We start from the raw sequence: 25066 nt of genomic DNA, 5'->3' as shown, positions 1-25066 counted from the left end.
CAGCTACATCATGACATGAACAGGCACTCAGTATGATGGAATTACAGATGACCCATTGGAGTCTTGGGTTCGTACAATGAGATCATACTATGAATAATGCAGTCTGGCAAATGGACTTAGTACTGTTCATGGTGAAGATGCAAGAGAGGAGGCTGAGATGGTTCGGATCATTGTTAGGAATACTGTGGGCTTGACTGCCCATACAGTACTATGACTCAATTCCCGATGGCACAAAAAAAAAACACACAGCATATATGCAGATTCTGCACTAGATACTGGAAAAGAGACACTGTTAGTGATACTGGTAATGAATAGATTAGGGTAAGAATATTTATGAATGTAGCAGAACACATCTTGCATCCACTAATGCGCACACCACCAGTGAAACTAGATAGTAGTGTTAACACATGATCCCGACTTCTCATTACCTTCATCCTGACTGTATCCTGTACGAGTAAGTAGTTTTCTGCTCCCAATTCTTTTTATTGCTTCAAATGAACGTTAGGCCCTCTGTCTCAATTTCCATTTACATGTCCTTCAGGTATAGACTGTACAGTTGGTAGAAGTAGTGCAGGAGGGTATACAATTGCTTCTTGCCAATTACCCTGTCAGAATAAAATTTGAATAAGGTTTATTTTCACATGTGGGTTTGAATAAATAAATAAAATGACTGAATGAATAAATGAATGAATCTCTGCACAGTATAAAATAAAGTCCTCTATTCTGTTGTCTGTCTGAGAGAGTTAGTCTTGAGAACTACTGGATGGATTTTAACAAGGTTTTCACCATTCTATAAAGCATTTTTTGAGAAAGATTTGTGTGCAAAAACATTCAACCATGGACAAAGGAAGTCGAGCAGTGACTATTTAAGTGAAGCAAGTAGAAGGAAAAATGACTGTCCTTGTGGCATGTTTAGCTTATGCTGGCTAAACCATTAGAGATATGTCTATACTATGAGGGTAAGAATTGTTTGACATAAAAAGTTCTACAAAAATGTTTGCAACAGCATATATCTATCTTTAATGCATAGCCCACTATACAGGTTTTTATGTTACAGTTTGCAGTATAAAAGGCATCAAATTCAGAAAAAAAAAAAAAAAATTAAAATTGATCAGTTAATCCTCATGAAAATAAATTGTTTATTCACCTTGACTAACTGTGATGATGTTATCCATTCAGTCGAATCCAACCATCGGCGATTCTATGAATTAGCGCTCTCCAAGTTGTCCTGTTCTACACTGCCTCCTATAATTGCTTCAGGGTGAGGGTTGTGCCTGTTTTAATGGTATCTAATCAACGAGTCCTCTGGCGAACTTGTCTTCTTGTACCGCTGATCATTCCTAGCATGATTTTTTTTCCAATGCATCTGATCGCATAACGTGGCCAAAGTAAGCTAGTCTCAGCTTCATAATATTATCAACCAATGACATACGGGGTTTGATGCGCTCTAAAACTGCCTCATCGGTGATTTTTGTAGTCCATGGTATTCGTAAGATTCTTCGCCAGCACCAGAGCTCAAAAGCGTTGATCTTCCTTTTGTTTGCCTGTTTCAGCGTCCAGGTTTCACATCCATACATGAATAGTGAGAATATAATCACACTGACTAATCTGTACTTGGTAGCTAAACTGATATCTCTGCTTTTCCAGATCGGGGACATAGTCATCATAGCGATACGTCCAAGCGAAATTGGTCTTTTGATATCAGGCCGGCAATCTCCCCTTTGATTTTGGCTCCTAAGAAGATGACATCCCACACATTCTCTATCTCTTCCCCATTTAGCTTTAGACAAACTGTACCATGCTCATCCGTAGTCATAACATTGGTCTTTTAATATTGAGATAGAGGCCCATTTTTTCACTTTCATCATTTAGGCAGGACATTAAAAGCTGTATATCTTCTTCTGTTTCTGCCAGCAAGGTTGTATAATCAGTATATCTCAAATTATTTATAGTTACAGTATTCCTCCAATCTTCACAGCAATGTCGAGTTCCTCTAATTTAACTTTGGCCATGCGGTCAGGAGTGCACGGCTGTGAGCTTTCATCCAGGAGATAGTGGGTTCGAATCCCACTGTCGGCAGTGCTGAAGATGGATTTCCATGGCTTCCTATTTTCACACCAGGCATATGCTGGGGCTGTACCTTAAGACCATGGCCACTTGCTTCCTAGGCCTTTCCTATCCCATCGTCGTCGTAAGACCTATCTCTGTCGGTGCAACGTAAAGCCACTAGCAAAAAAAAAGTAAATAAATAATAATTTCTGCATACAGATTGAAAAGGAATGGTGAAAGAATGCAGCCTTGACGGACATCTTTTTCAATTTTAAACCATTCAGTGTCGCCATATGGTGTGCGAACTGCTGCCTCTTGTTCTGTATAAAGCGAATGTATCAACTGAGTCAGATGTAAGGGTACCCCCAACTCCAGCATGGCTTCCCATAGTCTGTCATGCTCTACACAGTCAAAGGCTTTTCTGTTGTCAATAAAACACACGTAGACTGTTTTGTGGTATTCACGTGCATTCTCCATGATCCACCGCAGATTAGCAATATGATTGCAGGTGCCACAACCTCCACGGAAACCAGCTTGAACATCAGGTAACTGAGCTTCAAGGATGGGTGCAAGACGTTTCTGTATGATTTTTAGAAGAACTTTGCTAGCGTGTGGAATCAAAGCTACAGTACAATAATTGGAGCAGTCACTGACATCTCCTTCCTTAAGCAATGGGATAGAGATTGATCTTTTCCATCCCCTTGGCCAGGTGGTAGTGCTATATCTTCTAGCACAAAGCAGTGATAGCTGCCAAAGGGACAGGCTTTAGCAGTTCAGCTGGGATACAATTGAAACCAAGAGCTTTATTATCTGCTGACTGTTTCAGTGCCCATTCCACTTCTTCCTACAGGATATCTGGTTATAATTCATATGGATCAATGCTACACGCTCCCATTTTGGGAGTTTAGCTGTTCAGAATACTCACACCATCTGTTCTTAATACTTTGTTGTGCAGTCAAGATCTTTCCATCCTTGCACATTATTGCTCCTTTACGACCACTAAAAGAGTTCGAACTTTCTTTACCTGCATGAAAAGGTTCCAGGTGTGACCCTTCTTGGAGTCCTCTTCTAACTAGTGGCACTGGTGACTCCAATGTATTTCCTTGTCTTTCCTTGCAGCTCATCAAAAATCCACATTCAGCTGGCTAACAGGATCTCTTTTACCATTAGACTTGGCTGATCTCCTTTGATCTGCGATCTGTATGGTATGTGCAGAGAGCCATTTGTAATGTTTCTCTGGTTTCTTGTATGGTATGTGTTCTTGTGCTGTTGAAGTAATGATGGACTATTTCTTCCCATAGCTCATCAGGATTCTTTTCATTAGTCTCAAGCAATTTAAATCTGTTCTTAAGCTCAGTGGAGTATGAAGTTTGGGCCTTAGAGACATCATACTTTTTTGGAGGAGCAAGCTTCTTAATTTTGTAAAATTTAACTTTAATTTTTGCTGAAAGTAGTTGATGATCTGAGCCACAGTCTGCACCAGGAAAGGTTTTTGTAGAATGGATGGAGCTACTCCAGCGTTGGCTACATAAAATGTAATCAATGTGGTTGCGATATACTCCATAAGGGGATGGCCAGGTATATAGGCGACGTTTAGATTGTTTGAACCAAAGTTCATAATTCTAAAACTGATTTTCCATGAAGAATAAGAACAGTCGGTCATCAGCATCATTACGCTCCTCTAGACCAAAGCCACCAGTGATGCTGATGTCTTTTTGTGCCCCTATTTTTACATTGAGGTCACCCATGATATAAATTATATCCTTTCTAGTCTTCTGATGTAGATTTTCTTCTAATATAGAATAAAAGGATTCAATTTCATACTCTGATGCCATTGACGTTGGAGCATAGACTTGTAAAATAGTGATATTGAGTGGTTTCCCTTGTAAACGGATGGCTAAAATATGGTCAGTGACTATTGTGTAACTTTCCACAGTTGCTGTTATCATTTCCAGAATAATAAACTGTGAAGTCATCCCTCTTGAAGAAGCCTGTCCAATGCAACTCGCTAATACCAAGTAGATCAATGTTTAATCTGATCATTTCATTTTTAACAATGTCAAGTTTCCCTTTACTCATTCCTCGAACATTCCATGTTGTGATATGATGGGTTGTCATACAGCACAGATCCTTCCTTTCATCAGGGACATCGGCAAGTGGGCTTAGAGAAGAATTTACCCCATTCATGTCATTCAAACAGAGATTAGTTCTAAGTGACTGTTTCTCTTCCCCAGTAGCATATTCGGTACTTACTGGCCTGGGGGTCCTACCATTGGGTACCATACTTGAAAAACTGACAGATTTTCCATAGAATTTTCTTGGTAATAACAAGAGTGGTTTACCATTCCCTTCTCCTGTGCAATCATAATGTCCTTGGTGATGACACCTAGGTGTTCACATTCGCCTTAGACATTCACCTACACTGCTGCTGCCCAGCAATACAAGGCAGCCGTTCCTAACATGGAGAACAGACGCTGCTTTAAGGGTTCAGGTGGCATTTCCTCCATCACCCCACCCAAAGGGACTCATCCGCCTGAAGCCGTTGGTCCCCTTAGGGAGTTCAGTTATTTACTGACGCTCAACACTTGGCATTGAGTCACTGGCTGTACGGTCTACTTCATTACCGTAGCAGGATGTCATGGCCAGACTAACTACTGTAGATGAAAATGTCATTTACAGCATGTAATTTCCATTTATACTTTACGAGATATTGTCGTTTTCATTTTTCCGCGGAATCTCCAATCCAAAATACGGAAATGTAAAAATTTCAGTGAAGCAAGTCAAAGAAAAAAACGGTCATCCGTGCATCTTTTTAACTTGCACTGGCTAAACCATTAAAGCAACATCTATACTATGAGGGTAAGAATTGTTCAACATAACAAGTTCTACAAAAAAGTTCTTTGCTATTAATTCGATTCACCTAACCTTTTCTGTATTCTGTCTGTGAACATTTTGTTCCACAGTTTGTTTGGAGTTTCTGTGGTAATTTGATGCACCTCAGCTTTTCTTCATTCAATCTGTGCATTGCGCAGGTTACTACACAGCTGAGTTTATATTTGTGGGGTAATGTGTTTGGAGTTTTCCTGGTAATTTGAAGCACCTCGGCTTATCTTCATTCCATCTGTGAACATTTCCTTGCACATGCCTCACAATCGAGTTGAGAATGAGGGAGGGGGCAGGGGGATGGGGTTGTGTTTGGAGTTTTGTTGTCAATTTCGTGCACCTTGGCTTTTTTAATTCTATTTGTGAACATTTTGTTGTAAATGCTACGATACAACAGTTAATAGGTTTTCAGTCACTTTTTGTTATTTATATAAAACCTATAACAAGGCGTGTGGCCTCCGGAGAGGACTGGTGCAAGTCTTTTGAGTTGATGCCCTATCTGTGCATCTGCGAGGATGGAGCCCTACGTAAGATGAATTCTAATTGCGATAATGGCACAAACATCCAGCCCCCGAGGCAGAGGAATTAACCAAGGAAAGTTAAAATCCCTGACCCGTCCGAGAATTGGACCCCTTGGACCAAAGGTCAGCACGTTAACCCTTTAGCCACGGAGTCGGACTACAAAATCTATGATAACCTATCATGCCGAGACGGAAAGCAAACGTAGGTCATAGTAGGCTACACTGCAATAGAGAAAAGTGTGTTTACGACATAACAATGAAACTGACCAACAAAGAGATTCTCGACTGACGCAGGACAGAGAAAGAAAGACCTGACAAAGAAAAAGGGAGTAATCTTTCTCCAAATTCACAGCCGAGGTTCAATAATATTACTCAGTTGAAACAGAAGTCAACATTGAAGATGATGTTCATTACCTTAAAGAATTTCTAAAGTCTTTACATCCTTCTGACTTGCCACCAGACAAGCTGCATATTATATTGTTTCACAATCTAAACCCCCCAAAGTTATGCAATGGAACATGATTGGTAGAGAAAACTTTGAAAAACAGTTTGATTGAAGCTAATATTTTAACTGACTGTGGCACAGGATAAAATGTCTTAATACCGAGATTCCCTATGATTCCTTCAAATTTTCCTTTTGATTACAAACAGGTCCACTTCACAGTAAGAGTGTTTTTTGGCATGACAATAAAGCATAAGGTCACACACTTAGCGTGGCTGGAGTTGATCGCAGTGGAGAATGTCTTTTTTTCTCATGGACAGGTTTATGTGCCCTCCTCGCATTTTACATCAAAACAGAATCTCATCGTGTTCTCTACTGGAGGAAGAATAACTAATGTCGTATAAGCTAGGTTGTACACCATGCTAGTTCGGATGATGCGCTCGTGCATACGCATTGCGAGACATGACACCAAGTGCCCCCTATCGGTCGACTCAACACAGTTAAACCGAGTTGAACGCTGCAACACATCACACAGAGTCAGTGTGAGGACTCGTGTCATTGTACAATGGAGTGCAAAACGGAGCAACACTTTAACATGAAGTTTTGCTTCCACCTAGGCAAAACGGCAATGGAAACACACGCAATGTGTTTTTTGACATGCTGTATTGGTGGAAAAATATCTAATTCCCTCCTTGGGAACTTAGAATTTCCATTCGGAATTGCTAGGCGGGCAATAATTCCATTGTGAAGTTTTATCTCCTGTATGCAGTTATCAGACTGTGCCTCTTATCTAGGGCTTCTGATAAGTTCACCTGCATACACCCCAGTGTCAGTGGGTAGGGTCTGACACATCCCACTCTGATGAGTCTAGTGTCAGACCTAAGACGAAACGCTGGTTAATAGAGCAAACGCCTGAAAAGCCTTACATCTGATCTGTTTTTTGACATGCTCTATTGGTGGAAAAATATTTAATTCCCTCCTTGGGAACTCAGAATTTCCATTCGGAATTGCTAGGCGGGCAATAATTTCATTGTGGAGTTTTATCTCCCATATGCAGCTATCAGACTGTGCCTCTTATATACGGCTTCTGATAAGTTCACCTGCATACACCCCAGCGTCAGTGGGTAGGGTCTGACACATCCCACTCTGATGAGTCTAGTGCCAGACCTAAGACAAAACGCTGGTTAAATGGAGCAAATGCCTGAAAAGCCTTACATCTGATCTGTTTTTTGAAAAATATCTAATTCGCTCCTTGGGAACTAAGAATTTCCATTCTCTTGTCACATCCATTCAAGCTATCTGTCACCATTTGCATAACACTCATTATATCTGCAAATTGAGAACTATGACGTACTTGAAAATGTTGTGAATGAAATTTTCTCCGTATTAATAACAGGCAGTAATGAATCCAGGCAGTTGTAAGATTTGTCTTGTGCATTAAATGTTGGTATAATTTAGGTATTTCACTAGTTCCAAGGATGTTGCCTGAAAAGCACTGTGAAGCACTTTTAGGACTTTACAAACAGGCCGCTGTTGCAAGATGGTGACTCACACCACTAGTCCAATTGTATCTTCAATCAATCAATCAATCAATCAATCAATCAATCAATCAATCAATCAATCAATACTGATATGCATTTAGGACAGTCGCCCAGGTGGCAGATTCCCTATCTGTTGTTTTCCTAGCCTTTTCTTAAATGATTTCAAAGAAATTGGAGACTGTATTTATTGAAAACCTCCTTTGGTAAGTTGTTCCTCTCTAACTCCCCTTCCTATAAACGAATATTTGCCCCAATTTGTCCTCTTGAATTCCACTTTATCTTCATATTGTGATCTTTCCTACTTTTAAAGGCACCACTCAAACTTATTCGTCTAGTAATGTCATTCCACGCCATCTCTCCACTGACAGCTCGGAACATACCACTTAATTGAAATAATAACATTAAGTTATTTATTATACCACCTAATCAATACAAAATCGTCTTGGATGATTTACATAAATTTGTTAACTAATAGTGGTACATGTTTCGCCTTCCATGAAGGCATCATCAGCCATAGTCTTAACCTTAAATTAAAAATAAACGTCTAAATAACATGTAATAATGAAATTAATTTTAAAATCTTGAAGAGATTTGAAGTAAAATAACATTAAAAATAACAATGATGGTTTAAAAAATACAATGTGATGAGATATAATAGTGGAAGTATTAACAAAATTAACATTAGAAGCCTGCTAAAATAAGTGCAATGGATAAAACAACAGATTGTTATACAACAAGTAGTAAGATTGCATAAAAATAAAGTTGATAGTCTGGCGGTTATAATTAGACGATGGCGAAAAATCGTACATAATCAAAGTAAAGAAGAGAGACAAAATGGAAAGGTATGTACAGATTCCAGGAAAGACATTCTAGAAATCATTAATGACCAACAGGAGTGCACATGAGGATTTACAGAGCAGTATGTTAAGATAGTTGGACCTCAGGATAATGTCCAGATTGAAGAGGTACTGAAATTTACCTATGATGATAAAGATATTTACAAAAAGCTACAAATGTTGAAAGCTATCAAAGCAGCTGGAACTGGTAAGATTTCTAGGGATGTATTAAATGCAATGAACTGGGATATAGTACCATATCCAAAGTACTTAACCGATTACCATTTGCATGAAGGAGATACCAGGGGAGTTTCCACAGTAGCTTCAGTGTACACAGAAAATGTTGATAAACAAAAAGCAGATAACCACAGGCCAGTCAGCTCAACATGTGATGTTTGTAAGCTTTGGAAAAACATTGTTTCTGATTGCATAAGACATGTTAGTGAATTACTAACTGGTTTGATAGAAGGCAGTTTGAGTTTAGATGAGTTTAGATAAGGTTATTCCAGTGAGGCTCAACTTGTTGAATGTCAGCAAGATATAACAGATTTTAGATTTAGGAGCTCAAATGAAGTGTATTTGTACTGACCTATTCAAGGCCTTTAATACGGTAGATCATGGGAGGCTACTGATAAACATGAAGACTATTGGACTAGACAAAACAGTGACTGAATGGGAGACTAAATTTCCAGAAAATAGCACGATATAGAGTAGGTGAAGCATTATCTGATCCTGTAGTGATTAAGAGGGGGGTTCTGCAAAGCAGTATTATTGGACCTTTATCCCTGAGTATTCCAGCAAGCTGCAGTGTAGCTGAGCAGTCTGTCACATACACCAGTGTTGTGGAGATTGCAATATGTCATGAGTTAACTGACTTTGAAGGGCGGACGATCATTGGCGCAGGGGTCATATCATTATGGAGATTACACGCGAATTCAGGTTTCTGAGGTCAACAGTATCAAGGGTGGATCTTCAAGGTCGCAGAGAGAATGTTACCACCCGCATAAACTGCTGCACGGGAAGACCACACGTGTTTAACAAAGAGCCTCACACCCCCTCAGCAGAACCATGCTGGGCGCTCGACAGGCTACTGGGAGTCACGAACCCATTTCTACCAGGGCTGTAATGAGGCAACTGCATCACATAGGCTTCACCACCCGACAGCCAACTCGTGTCCCTTTGCTGACACCTTGACACAGAGTTCAATTGATGGTTATGAATTTCATGTTTTTGGTCCGTATTGAACTGAGAATAATATATAAGTAATAATAATAACAACGTAAACGTTTCCACCTTTTCAATACTACAATATATTCACAAAATTACAAATTACACGGTACTAGTTTCGACCCATCTAGGGGTCATCATCAGCCGTATTGGAGCAAAGATCATTTTCTTAGGATTTCGCCACAAATGATCTTTGCTCCAATACGGCTGATGATGACCCCTAGATGGGTCGAAACTAGTACCGTGTAATTTGTAATTTTGTGAATATATTGTAGTATTGAAAAGGTGGAAACGTTTACGTTGTTATTATTATTACTTATATATTACAGAGTTCAATGACATGCATAAACCCGTGAATATTGGCAATGGACCACGGAAGAGTGGCAGCATGTGGTACGGTCCGATGAATCCAGATTCCAGTTGTATTGAGCTGATGGGTGCGTGAGAGTGCGGCATATGCCCCATGAAGCTATGGATCCTGCATGTCAACAAGGTTGTGTCCAGATGGGAGGTGGCTCAGTTCTGGTCTGGGCGGCGTTCTCATGGTTGCAATTAGGCCCCATTTTCTGGCTGCGTGCATGTTATGTGGACATTCTTTCAGATCATATGCATCCCTTTCTGGCCCTAGAGTACCCTGATGGAGATGCCATGTTTCAACAGGACAATGCGCCATGTCACCACTCTGTGGTGGCATGCAGTTGGTTGAGGGACCACTGCAGTGAAGTTACGACCATGAATTGGCACTCCAGATCCCCCCATCGTAAACCAATCGGGGATTTATGGGATGCTGTAGATGCTGGTGTATGCTCCATGAACCCTGCACAAATTACACAAGACCAATTGTTGGTAGCAGTACAAGATTCTTGGGTCCAGATCCCTCCAGAACTATTCCAACACCTTATAAAGTCCCTCGCAGTATTGCTGCCATTTTGAGGGCTCAGAGAGGAGCAACTCATTAACATCACATTCAGCGTCTTCCCATGACTTTTGGCCACTCAGTGTGTACTGTATAGAGAAAGACGCAGAAGTAGGATTATAAGCAATTGCAAAAAATCTTGAGAATGTTGTGTGATGGACAGCAGACAGTGACATGATGGTAAATGGGGTGAAAAGTCAGGTTGTAAGTTTCACCAAGAAGAAAAATTATCTCGGTTTTAATTACTGTGTTGATAGGGTATTTACTATTTACTCGAGTCAGAAGCATACAATAGAACATTTTTACATTACAATTTAGTAACAATGAAACAGAAGGAATTTATACACATATGTACAAAAATGGTATTAAATAGCCTTTGCCCTGATAGAGTGGAAGTACCTCATAGGGATCACTGTAAATATCTATGTGTTAACATAAGAAAAAATCGTCATTGGTGTAATCATGTTAACAAGGCTGTAATTGAAATTTGCAAACTTTTCATATGGTTATGAGGGTATTATGGGGTTGTAGTAAGGATGTAAATGTAAGTATAAGCTGCTGGCAGGACCCCAATCAGAGTATGGTTCCAGTGTACGGGACTCTTACAAGGTTTACTTAATTACAGAACATAAACAGTTTGCAAACATCGGGTTGGGAAGATTGGGAACAGGGAAATGAGCTCTTCGTCTACGCAGTATGTTAGACATAATAAACTTCATTTGAAAATTTTATGACAGATAACATGAAGTTCCACCCATTCAAGACAACTTACAATTTTCAAGTAAGCAGCATCTTCTGAGCTGTCAACAGAGAGATGGTGTGGAATGAGAAATCAGTATACAAATATGCTTGAACTGAGTTTTTAAAAGTAATAACGATCATAATATGAAGATAAGGTTGGAATTCAAGACGATATATTAGGGCAAATACTTGCTTATGGGAAGGGGAATTAGAGACTGGAATAATTTACTATGGTAGATATTTGATAGATTTCTAACTTCTTTGAAATCATTTAAGAAAATATTAGGTAAACAACTGATAGGATCTCCACCACCTGGGCAACAGCCCTAGATGCAGATCAATGGCTAATGATTGTGATGACTTCAATAGATTTCACAGGAGTAATATATCTTGGTGTTGTATTCATTAATTTATAAGGTAATCTTCTGATCATTCAGTTTCAATAGCCTGAAAAAGGCTGAGAATGGGACTAGCATAGTTTAGTCTTAATCTACAAGCAGTTTACTATGACTAATTCTCTATAATAAGTGCCAGGTTAAAAAAATACCTTCCAAAATACTTCTGGCTGTATGAAGAAATAACCACAAAATAGAAATGAATTAACTTCTAAATAAAAACTGAATCCACACTATGGCTTCAGGCTGAATATTTTTTTTACAGTAACATTTATTACCTAAACATGTTTCTGTTCACATTTTAATTTCCTGTTATTTTTCCACAATAAGTAAAAGGACAAAGAAGGGAAAAGAGATTTAAACTGGGGATGACTTACCTTTCTGGCCATGATAAGTCCACTAGGCCGATGTCTCACTTTCATAACTACTCCACCATTTCCAGCACCTAATTCTCCTAGCTTCTCAAAGTCATCATCGCTCAGCTCACCAACTTTCTCCTTCTGGCACAGGAAGAATTCCATGCGTTTGCGCTGAGTATCATCCATTTCCAATTCTTCCAATCGTTCCTGGAGCACCTCGATGCTTGTTTTACCCACTAGGGTGCTCCTTCTACAACATGCCAAACTTTTTCCTAATATACTGTTACTGTTATTTTCTACAATGTCCTAGCTATTGTATTAAGTTAATATTCCAGTACATGCATACATCATTTATATATACACATATACACATATATACAGATATACAGTGATGTACCGGAAGTCATGGGATAGCAGTATTTAAAGGTAACAGTTGGTGGCACTACTGTACCGTGACTTGGATCAGGCGTGAGATCTGACACCTTCATTGATCGTTGCAAGGCGACGTGAATTAGTCTTTAGAACGGGGCATGACAGTGGGGGCTAGATGGATGGAACATTACATTGTTGAAGTTGTTGCTGACATCTAACATTCCTCGATCGACAGTGTCACATCATAGGTCATAAATTTCATACTAATCTGTACTGAAGAGCAATATAATGTAAAACAAACACTAAAGGTTTTCACCTATTCAATACTGTTTGTTGTAACCTTAAAAAAGTTACATATATTTGTTGAAACTAGTTTCGGTCTTACCAGAGACCATCATCAGTCAAAATCAAAGTAAAGGCAAGACATGAATTTAAATATATATATGAAGCAAACATGAAATTCAAGACAAGTAAAGATTTTAAAAACACTCATCACAATCACATGTCTTGTGCAAGCTCTCAGCTTTCCTCCAATTGAAAGACTGCACCTCACAGAAGACCAGGTGAAACACTAAAATATCAGCACTAGAGGAATCTACTAGAACTCAGCTCAGCTGAAACAAGTATGAACAGAATGTTGATGGGAAAGAATTGACAGGTGAAAACCTGTAATTTTTTGTTTTACACTAGACAGTGTCATATATTGGAAATACCTCATGGAAAACATTACCACCCACAGTGAACAGCATAGTGGACGACAACAGATGCTTAACAATTGTTATTAGCGGCATCTGGCTAGAATGGAAAAGCCACATGTCCACACTCAATGCAGGAAGTACCAGACACACATCCAGCAGGTCAGTGCAGCGATCATTAACGTTAGTGGGATATGGGAACAGAAGACCTACTACTGTAGAATGCTCTTGTTAACACAACAACACTGAGCACAGTGTCTCACCTAAGCGCATGATGTTGCTAATTGGACCCTGGAGGACTGGCAACATGTAGCTTGGTCCAATGAGTCACTGTTCCAGTTGTTTCAAGCTAATGGTAGGGTTCAGATATGGTGCACGCTTCATGAAGCTATTTGTCAACAAGGCACCATACAGGCTGGTGGTAGCTCCATAATGGTGTGGGATGTGCTTAAGTGGCACGGGCTGGATCTGCTGGTTCACATCAACAGGTTGTGGACCAGTGACAGCTATGGTGAACTGCTTGGTGATCTCTTGCAGCCCTTCATGAACTTCATGCTCCCCTACAACGATGAAATGCACAGTATCATTGCACCCAAGATGTCCAGAATTGGTTTGAAGAGTGTTCTGGAGAGTTTCAATGACTGATGTAGCCACCTTGTTTGCCTGATATGAACCCTGTTGAGAATTTATGGGACGTGGTGCTGAGGTCCATTTATACCCAAGAAACTGCACCTACAAACAGCAGGAAGCTGTTGGTAGCTATTCAAATGGCATGGGTCAGAATATTTCCACAGGTGTTTCTTCTACTTGTGGAATCAAGGGTAGATGATAGGGTAGATCATGGGAGACTACTGGCAAAAATGAGTGCAACTGGACTTGACAAATAGTGACGAATGGGTGCCTATGTTTCCAGAAAATAGATCTCAGAGAATTAGAGTAGGCGAAGCTTTATCTGTCCCTGTAATAATTAAGAGGGGAATTCCTCAAGGTAGTGTTACTGGACTTTTATGTTTTCTTATATATATCAATGATATGTGTAAAGAAGTGGAATCAGAGATAAGACATTTTGCAAATGATGTTATTCTGTATAGAGTAATAAGTAAGTTACAAGATTGTGAGCAACTGCAAAATGACCTCGATAATGTTGTGAGATAGACAGTAGGCAATGGCATGATGATAAACGGGGTTAAAAATCGGGTTGTGAGTTTGGGGTGAAAGTTCCCTTAGGGGATCATTGTAAATACCAAGAAGGAAAGATCTTCATTGGGGTAATCACATAAATATGATCGTAAATAAAGGGTACAGATCTCTGCAAATGGTTATGAGGGTATTTAGGGGTTGTGGTAAGGATGTAAAGGAGAGGGCATATAAGTCTCTGGTAAGACCCCAACTAGAGTATGGTTCCAGTGTATGGGACCCTCACCAGGATTACTTGATTCAAGAACTGGAAAAAATCCAAAGAAAAGCAGTTCGATTTGTTCTGGGTGATTTCCGACAAAAGAGTAGCGTTACAAAAATGTTGCAAAGTTTGGGCTGAGAAGGCTTGGGAGAGATGGAGTGGGAGGACATCAGTAGATGAATAAGTTTGAGTGGTGTCTTTAAAAGTAGGAAAGATCACAATATGAAGATAAAGTTGGAATTCAAGAGGACAAATTGGGGCAAATACTCGTTCACAGGAAGGGGAGTTAGGGACTGGAATAACTTACCAAAGGAGATGTTCAATAAATATTCAATTTCTTTGCAATCATTTAAGAAAAGGCTAGGAAAACAACATACAAGAAATCTGCCACCTGGGCAACTGCCCTAAATGCAGATCAGTAGCGAATGACTGATATAAACACAATGAGTTGTTCAACTTGGCCGAGCTAGAGGAGGGCCTAGATGATACTAGAACCCTTCCCACAACTTTTGGCATATCAGTGTGTATATATTAAAATATTTCTTCTCTCTCTCTCTCTCTCTCTCTAATTACAGTTTATATACTCATGTGTTTATTTATTCACATTTATTTATTTATTTCTACTTCCTGCTGTCCAGGTCTATTAATACAACTTTACAAGAAAAACAGTAAAATGTTATAGGTCCCACATATTTGTCACATGATTACTCTCAATCAATTTGGATGGATCATTTGATAAGTAGCTTAATGGAAATAAATAAAATAAGTTACTAGCACATTAAAAAACTTAAATTTATAAAATTTCCCTCTTGCTTGTAAAAGATTTCAATACACTCAATACAACCACTATAAAACATTTTAGTAATTAAACAAAGTATTTTTTTTTTTTTTTTTTTTTTTGTACAGAACCTATGAAGAAATTAACCATAATATACTGGCTTTTGCCTTTACCCTTCCCAGAGGATATGACATTCTTCCTACTCACACTACATTCTTAATATAGTATAAACTACTGACTTAAAATTTTATGTATGGAGATAGCATAAATTTAATTTCAGTATACTTGACGAGATAATTTTTAGTTTAAGACAGAAGCTTCTTTTTAAAACAGTGCATCCACACTCGCATTTTCATTTGACAGCTCATTTCAGAACACAGCAATGACCACTCACCTTTAACAAAGTCTAAAAAATCGAGGACCAAACAAAAGAATGTTTCCCATCTTATTTTCTTCAGTGGGTAAACTCACGTTTATTGTCTGAAACCCAGAATCTGAATACTCGAGTCATCATCATCATCATCATCATCATCATCATCACCACCACCACCACCACCATAGTGTTTTCTTGTTGGGTACACTCTGTTTATTGTATAAATGCATGCCACTCTGTGTGGTCTATAGTTTCCTGTAGATTAAGATTAAGTGTTCTTAGGTCGGCATTCATATTGTCCAGGTACCTGATGAATATAGGTCATCCTCATTGCCACTGACCTTCTACAGCAAGATGGTAGTCTGAATTGACAAGAGAATCAGGTGGTGCACGTATGATGTGTCCTTATCAATGCAGTCCCTTTCTCATTCATTGGAACCATGTCTGCTAGTTGTCTGATGCTTGAATTATTGATATGGTAGAACAGAGAAATCCTCAATGTTCTTCACAGAATTCTCATTTTCATGATATGTAGAGAAAGCTCAGTGCTTCTAGTAGTAGACCAGCACTGTGTACCATATAGTGCAGCTAGTCCCACCAATGTATGATATACGTATCTTTGATTTTAGGTGGGTAGGCATTTTCCTATCATACATAACACATTAGATGTGTGAGATCCCTGAATCACATCCAACACACTCCAATTCTTTCTTGCACATCTTCATTCACACAACCATCACTCTGCAGTCGACACCCTGAGTAGCAAAGTTTATCTACCTTGTTCTGAGGAATTACATTCATTTGGATGGAACCAGAGGATGGAATCTTTTCTAGCTGCTAATTTTTATGGATGTTCAGACAAAGGCCAAATCTTTTCAGACAATCGTACCATGCTTAAATTTCAAGGTCCTGTCTGGTGTCCGATGCAAGCATTGTGTTATCAGCGTACAGTACTCTCCATGGAATGCCCTTCTGTAAGTTTAGTGTTATGGCATCCATCATGATAACAAAGAGGAGTTGTGAGAGAGCCAATCCTTGTTGAATGCCAACTGTCACAGGGAGGCTGTCAATCAGTCCTGCAGGGCAATAAAATTGGTTGCTGGTGTTCGTGAACAGCATTTTCACCTAGATAATGTATGCATCAGGAACTTGATGATCACGAAGAGGACTCCACATTATCTGATATGGTACTTGATTGAATGCTTTCTCAAGGTCAAGGAATGTTGGATGTAGGGACTTCTTTTTCTCACGTGTTTCTCCATCAGCAAGCATTCTCAAATCCACACTGATTAATTGAAAGCTGGATTATTTTGCACAGTCTGTTGTTAAGGATGTGTTCAAAGATACTCATGGTGTGGAAGAGGAGCTGTATTGGATGATGATGATGATGATGATGATGATGATGATGATGATTATGGAAGATCGGATCTCAAAAATGGAGAGAGCATACAGCTTGACAAAAAACATCTACAATAAGAAGTGCTTATCCTGGAATTCCACATTAAAACATTACAACATCGTGGTCAAAACAGAATGCCTGTATGCTAGTGAATGCCTGTCCATGAACTACAAGCTGGAGAAGCTAGAGGTCCTGGAAAGAAGAATCCTCAGAAAAATTATGGGAGCTGTCCAAACTGAAAGCGGATGGAAACTTTGGAGCAACAAAGAAGTTTACCAGGAGGTGGAAAGAATCTCAGAGACCATGAATAAAGGAGACTGGCGTTTCTTGGACACCTGTACAGAATGAACACAAACAGACTTACCAAACAGATATTTGATTACTTCTGGAGGAAAAAGACCACTACAGCATGGATTAAGGAAACGAAGAAGGATATGGAAAGGTTAAGCATCTTGGAAGACAAGCTGTTAGAAAGGATACGTTTAGGAATACACTGAAGAATCAGGAAGGTGTTCAAGCCACAGGAAGAATTAAGAAGACCAGAAGAGCCTGGACAGATGAACAACGGAAGGAGGCCAGCGAACGCATGAAGGAGTATTGGACACAAAGAAAACTCTGCACGAAAAGAAAGAAATAAAGTTGAAGCGTGATCCTTAGTGGTCAGCTTGTAAAAAAAAATTATAATAATCGTATGGCCCTAGTAGACTGCACATTCAGCAGGGTCACCCTTACCCTTGTAAACAGGTACCACGATACTGGACGACCAGTTTGTGGCATACGAGGCATTAGTAAATCAAAACCAAAAATCCTAAACCCCGTGCTGCAACAGCACCGAAGGGCCATGGTCTACCAACCAACCGCTGCTCAGCCCGAAGGCCTGCAGATTATGAGGTGTCGTGTGGTCAGCACAACAAATCCTCTCAGCTATTACATTTGGCTCCCTAGACTGGGGCCGCTATCTCACCGTCAGATAGCTCCTCAATTGTAATAAAGTAGACTGAGTGGACCTTGAACCAGCCCTCAGATCCAGGTAAAAACCCCTGATCTGGCCAGGAATCGAACCTGGGGCCACTGGGTAAGAAGCAGGGATGCTATCCCTACACTGTGGGGAGTAGTAAACCATAGTATTGAAAAATTCTGTTAACTAAGTAATCGCTTTTTCATGAAGTTCCTCAATTTTCCAGACGTTGTGGAACACCATAGGCCCTATTCTGTCATTTGGAGCTCACATCCCCCCTGCCTCTCATTAGCAGCAGCCAGTGAGATAACAGCTGGAAACCTGTAGCACCGTATTAAAATTGAGATCTAGAAAGTTGCACAGGAGAATCTGGGAGTTGACTGAAATCTAATAAAGTAGTCATGTTCTGTTCATTTATTGCATGCCTAACATCATCTGTCACTTGCAGTAATGACTGTCGCTGTGCTGTGCGCTCCCTTAAAGCCAACTGAAAGGGGTCAAGGAGTGAGTGCTTGGCCAGATATTCCATAACCTGCAAGTGAATAATGTTACCGGCTTTACGTCCTACAAACTACTTTTACGGTTTTGGGGAATTTTGAGGTGCCGGAATTTAGTCCTATATGAGTTCTTTTACGTGCCTGTAAATCTACCAATACAAGGCTGACGTATACACCTTCAAATGCCACTGGACTGAGTCAGGATCGAACCTGCCAAGTTGTGGTCAGAAGGTCAGCACCTCAACCGCCTGAGTCACTCAGCCCGGCAAATTGTAAGTGAAATGAGTTGTTCAAGTACATACAAAAGGGATGGGGGAACGTTACAAAAAATTTGCTTTACGTTGCACCGACACAGACGGGGGACGGAACTTTGCCCCATCTGAACATGGACTCTGCACAGATTCCGGTATTTGTGTGGATCCTATTTAGAGCGGACAGTCCTTGGGAAATTAAATTCTGGGACAGGGCTGCTTTTGCTGAACAGAGACCAAAGCAGATGGCAGTCCACTCACCTTTCCATGCGTTGAATGGATTAAAGTGGTTCTCAGTTACTTCCTGGGCATAAACAGTAGGTAAATGTCTGGACTTCAGCCTGCCCCTTTGAAGGTCTAGGATGTTGTTGTGAATAGGAAGGTCCAGACTGGCCATTATCTTGTCATATTCTTTCACAAGAGCGACTTTCCTCTGCAGATAACGTGGCATGATGTGGTTGAGGACAGGAAGCCAATGTGGGAATGGGTCTGATGACTCCGCTGATCTTCTGCATGGTATTGTTGAGCTGGGTGTCAATTAGCTTCATGTGAGAGCTGTTTAGCCATACTAGAGCATGTATAGAGTAATAAATAAGTTACAGTATTGTGAGCGACTGCATAAAGACCTCAACAATATTGTGAGATTGACAGCAGATAATGGTATGATGGTAAACGGGGTAAAAAGTCAGGTTGTAAGTTTCACCAAAAGCAAAGTCCTCTCAGTTTTAATTACTGTGTTGATGAGGTGAAAGTACTTCATGAGGATTACTGTAAATAGGTGTTGTCCAGCTGCATGGCTAAATGGTTAGCGTGCTGTTCTTTGGTCCAGAGGGTCCCAGGTGCAATCCCTGAACGGGTCAGGGATTTTAACCTTCACTGGTTAATTCCAATGGCTCAGGGGCTGGGTGGGTGTACCATTTCCAACATTAGAATTCATCACATACACAGCTCTATCTTCACACATGCGCAGGTCACCTGCATGGCGTCTACTTGAAAAACCTGCAGCAGGCCTCTTCAGAGGCAACATGCCATTATTACTATAATTGATATAACAGTTTCTTATTGTTCTTCCTGTCCTATTCTAGTTGCTGTACGAATTCTATCCAGGTTTTCTCTTTCTCATCAGAAATAATTATTTTCACTTTAGCTTCAGAGGCCTGTGAACAGCTTACTGAGTTCTCCTAACTTATCTTCATTCCTTGCTACACCTTTCTGACATTCTCTATCTCTTAGTTTCCTCATTTCATTTCTCTCCTTTATCTCTGTTTGGGCAGTTTTATTCCACCATGGGATTTCTTTCTCTCTTACTCTGTTACTTGTTTTTGCCAACAATATGACTGCAGTGTTCACCAGGGTTTTCTTAAAATCCAAGTTTTTTTCTTCAATTGTTCCTACTTCACATATGATCTCCAATTTTCATCTGGTATTCAGACTTTTCTTCTGGTTTTTTCAAATTCCCCAACTTTTATCCTGGGTTTATGCCTGGTATTAATCTTTTTTGCCATGATATTTCCTAAGGATGGCTACTAGTAATCTGTGGTCACTACCTAGACTTTCTCTTGGCAGCACATTCACATGTCTAATAAATGTTCTATCATAGGTTATAAACTTCATGGTTCTGATCCATATTGAATTGTAAGTACAATATAATTATTAAATTAATGTAGTAATGGTCCACCTTTCAATACTATAATATGTAATATTCTAAATTACATTAATTAGGGACTAGTTTCGGCCGGGGCTGGCCATCTTCAGCCTTAATGTAAAACACCTAATAACTAAACAAATGTACATGCACACAATTGACATAAAACAAATGAAAACAAATATATACAAAGTGACTGGGATGGAATTATGAATAAATTTGAAAATGAACTAGGTTCTAACATCTTGAGTATGTTCATCATGGAGAATAATTTCAAGTATTAATTTATATACACAGAACTGTTAGTTCTAATACTGCTGATCATTAATATTTCAATAGTAAATGGGAACTGGTAAATGTTGATCCTGTAGTTTGTCATCATATCTATTTGTGTGGTGTTAGCTATATGTAATCCATTGGACACCGCTGTAAATAACCACTAGCTGACAGGGAACTGTTAGATGTTGTTTCATCCTCAATCAAAGTAATAAATGAGATGCTCTCATGGTGCTTGTTAAATCTTGCTGAAATGTTGTTGGACATTGTCAGGACAGCGCATGAAGATGTGGTTAACACAGATACATTGTGTCTGGTATAAAATTTTTGCAATTCATTGCGGTGCCCATGAAGTTAACCTGATAAATTAGATAAAATTAAATTAATGAATTGAATGAGAGAATGTGTTAGTTAGATGGCATGCTGTATTGTGAGGTAAGTCTCATATAACCTATGCCATCTAACTAACACATTCTCTCATTCAATTCATTAATTTAATTTTATCTAATTTATCAGGTTAACTTCATGGGCACTGCAATGAATTGCAAAAATTTTATACCAGACACAATGTATCTGTGTTAACCACATCTTCATGCGCTGTCCTGACAATGTCCAACAACATTTCAGCAAGATTTAACAAGCACCATGAGAGCATCTCATTTATTACTTTGATCATCATCATCTTCCTTCCAAGTAATTGGGCCATGTGACCCGTTACGGTCTTGCATTTTACTTTTTGCAAGACTTGAAAGCAGTCAAATGTCCTTCCGACGGGTTGCTAGCCTGAAGGAAGTAAGACCATTGGTGGGGCTGCCACCTCTCAGCTAATGGACTAGCTGAAATCACAGCATTTCCTCCATAATGGATGTAACGGTTATACCGCCGTGACTCTGTCAACAGGGCTGGGAACAGGTTTTCATCTCGGGAAGGTGAGGTTGGCCTTTGGGCAGGAGAGGTTATGTCATAATCATCATCATCATCCTTCCAAGTACTGGGCCATGTGGCCCGTTACGGTCTTGCATTTTCTTTCCATCGCTTCATTGGACGTCCTATAGATCTCTGTCCTCTTGGCTGATAGCGTAGGATCTCCTTTGGTAGTCTTCCAGATTCCATCCTTTGAACATGACGTTTCCAGTTTTCTTGGTAATCATAGATGTAATTGATTACTGATTTCACATTCAGTCCCTTAAGCACATCTTCATTTCTTATACGATCCCATTTCGTATAGCCTGCTGTTCTGCGCATGAATGTCATTTCACGTGCTGTAATTCTGGAAATGTCTTGAGTTCTTATTGTCCATGCCTCACTGCCGTAGCAAAGGGTTGGTCTGGCTAAAGTGTTATAAAGACGTAAGCGAGTGTGTTTCTGGACAAGAGATGGCTTCATGATATGATTTATGATTCCTGTTGTTCTGGTAAATTTGGTTATTTTTGCAGAGATATCAATTTCTCCTTGGTAAGATAAATTGTATCCCAGATAATTGAATTCGTTGACTCTTTCCAAAATTTTATTATCTAAACAGATTTTACTCGGGATAGGGTCCTTCCCCTTAAAGGCCATTATTTTGCTCTTTTGTGGTGAAATGATCATGTCGAATTTTGAAGAGACTTTCTGTAGATTAAATACTGACCACTGAAGATCATCTTCTGATGATGCTACCATTGCAACATCATCAGCAAAGAGTATGGCATCTAGATGTGTGAGATATCTGCTGACTGGGATTGATCCATGCCTTTCATGCCTCCATTCCTGTATTATGTTGTTCATATAGATTATGAACAGCAAAGGAGAAAGTCCACAACCTTGTCTCACACCTCTGCTGATCGGTTTCCATTCAGTCTGATGATTACCTAACTTTATTGCAATAAGGTTGTCACTGTACATGTTGTATATGTTATCTATTAACTGTTGTGGGACATTATCTTCTGCTAAGATATTAAGAAGTCTGTTCCTGTTAACTAGGTCAAAGGCTTTCTTAAAATCAACAAATGCTATGTGAGTTTCCAAGTTAAATTCCCTGCGTTTTTCGACTAAGATTTTCAAGGTAAAGTAAGCATCAGCACATGAGCGCCCCTTTCGAAATCCATGTTGTTCATTTCCAATCACATTTTCATAATATCTGAATAATTTTTCTCTGACAATATTTGAGTAAATTTTGTAACCTGAGTTGAGTATACTTATCCCTCTGTAATTTCCACAATCTTTCACACTGCCCTTCTTATGAAGAGGAATAACTATAGCTTTTTGCCAATTCTCTGGTGGTCTGTTGCCATTCCAAATTAAATTGATGAATTTGAGAAATCTATGCTTGAAGATGTCAGTGGAATACTTGAATAATTCTGCATTTATTGAATCTTCTCCAGATGCTTTTCCATTTCTAAGTTTTCTGAGTATTAGCTCCAGTTCTTTGAGTGTAATGGTTTCCGAAGACTTGTTAAGAGATGTTGGCAGAAGAAATGGCTCAATATTTGAACCTCTCCAAAGGTTCCAGAAATAAATGAGCCACTCCGTTAGAGGTATTGCATTAATGCGTATGTCTTCTTTTACATCATTATTTAGTTTCTTGAGTATTTTATAGGTCTGTGGTTGTGGTCTTGTTATATCAGTCTCCAGTTGTGAAACAAAGTTTTCCCAACTCTTTCTGTGCTTTTTCCGCACTTCCCTTTTTGCTATTGCTCTCTTGTGGTGATACTCTATTTTATCTTCTAATTTGCCAGTTGACAAAAATTTTTTATAAGCATTTCTTTTGTCTGAAATAACCTTTTCAATCTCTTCATCCCAGATTCTTAAACCCTTTTTCCTCTGCCATTTTTTCTTAACTCCCAAACTCTCAAAAGCAGACTGCTTTAAAATTGAACACAAATTAGACCACTCCATTTCCACGTTGTCACTAACTGGTGTCATCTGTGTAAGTTCATTAAGTCTGTTCTGGTACAGCCATTTTATACTGGGGTCTCTTAATAGGTTAACCTTGTAAGAAGTTTTAATTTCTTGTGTTGTTTGTGTGTTTCTTTTATACCATCTAGGCCTCAGACGAATAGGTGCTACTAATAGATAGTGATCAGTTTCCAATTCAGGGCCTCGATAGACTCTTGTATCCAAGACTAAATCTGCCAATTTACCATTACAAATTATATAATCTATAATCGATTTCTGATTTCGTGCAGACCACGTATACTTGTGGGTGTCCTTGTGTGGGAACATTGTGTTCATAATCGTTAACTGATTGAAGACAGTGAAATCTATTAATTTCGTTCCATTGTTATTACGGGTTGTTTCTCCATGGATTCCGATGTGATTCTGAATTTTCTCATTAGGCCTACCAACTCTGGCATTAAAGTCTCCCAGTAATAGTAGCATATCTTGTTTGTTAATTTTATTGACTATCTTTTGCAGATCATTATAGAACCCATCACTTTCGTTTGAATTGCCCTCCACTGGAGCGTATACCCCTATAACTGTAAGATAACCCCTGAATAGTTTTAGTCTTAATTGGATAATCCTTTCATTCCAAAAAGTGTAGTTATCAATTGTTGATCTTAATCTTTTGTGTACCATGAGCAGTACACCCGCCTGTGCTCTAGTATCTCTGTCAACCCCACTGTAAAACTGTAAATAATTTACTGTCTCTTTTGATCCCTGAAGCTTTCTTTTTGTTTCTGAAATGGCTGCAATTAAAATGTCTTTTTTTGCGAGAATGTCGTCCAGCTGGTCATCTTTGTGCGAGATACCTTGTACATTCCAGGTAGCACATCTAAAAGTATTTTTCTTCTTCCAATCTTTGACCATTTCACTGTCCTTTTCAATGCCAGGAGAGGTTATGCATTCCACATAAAGTTAATTTTAGATAATATACAGAACAATAACAAATAGGTTAATATGCCAAGTTCTTCATGATATAGATAAAATACATATAAAGTGTATAAAATATCATAATTTTAAAATATTCACCGTATGAGGAAACTTCAATCTTCAAAGAATATAAAAGACTTGTTTATAATAACCATAGCAACTGTCACTAATCCTTCACAGCACCATAATTTTCATATTTTCCAAAAAAACTACTATAAAATTCAGGACACCAGTAAGTGTATATTACAAAGATGACTTTTAAGTTTCATAACAACAGCATCAAATCTATATCAATTCAGAAAAAACAGAATTATAAAAGTACTAATACAGAGCTTCTCATACATGTAATGATATAGTCATGGCCACCAAGAATATTCATGTCCAGAGAAGGAATGTTCACCCTGTATGTATGTAGGTTTAGTTGATTTTCTGATGTAGTTTAATAATTCGTTCATTAACATATGCAATATCAGCCATAGCATCGATGTTCTTGTTGATTATGAATGCCACACTATTCCTTGTTTCCTTCTTATTTCCATGCCAGAAGAGTTTGTAACCCTTCCACAGCAATTTATTTCCTTTCCACTTTGTTTTGTTCACTTTGATTGAGGATGAAACAACATCTAACAGTTCCCTGTCAGCTAGTGGTTATTTACAGCGG

General features: G+C 39.1%; 1 protein-coding gene across 4 annotated transcripts in view; it reads right to left on the bottom strand.

Annotated features, from left to right (window-relative positions):
• The window catches only part of Dsor1 (mitogen-activated protein kinase kinase 1), a 172468-nt gene that overhangs the window by 113466 nt on the left and 33936 nt on the right, over positions 1–25066 (bottom strand). For 2 of the 4 annotated variants that reach the window (XM_067153266.2, XM_067153268.2), the window contains one exon: positions 11929–12160. In XM_067153266.2, coding sequence (XP_067009367.1) covers positions 11929–12160 — 232 coding nt within the window. Of the gene's footprint in view, positions 1–11928; positions 12183–25066 lie in introns of all 4 variants that reach the window. The other 2 variants (XM_067153269.2, XM_067153267.2) reach the window with 2 other exon arrangements.

The sequence above is a fragment of the Anabrus simplex genome, chromosome 1 (assembly GCF_040414725.1).
Source record: "Anabrus simplex isolate iqAnaSimp1 chromosome 1, ASM4041472v1, whole genome shotgun sequence".
NCBI lineage: Eukaryota > Metazoa > Arthropoda > Insecta > Orthoptera > Tettigoniidae > Anabrus > Anabrus simplex.
The sequence above is the reverse complement of the archived record's forward strand: the minus strand, read 5'-3'. Positions and strand labels throughout refer to the sequence as shown.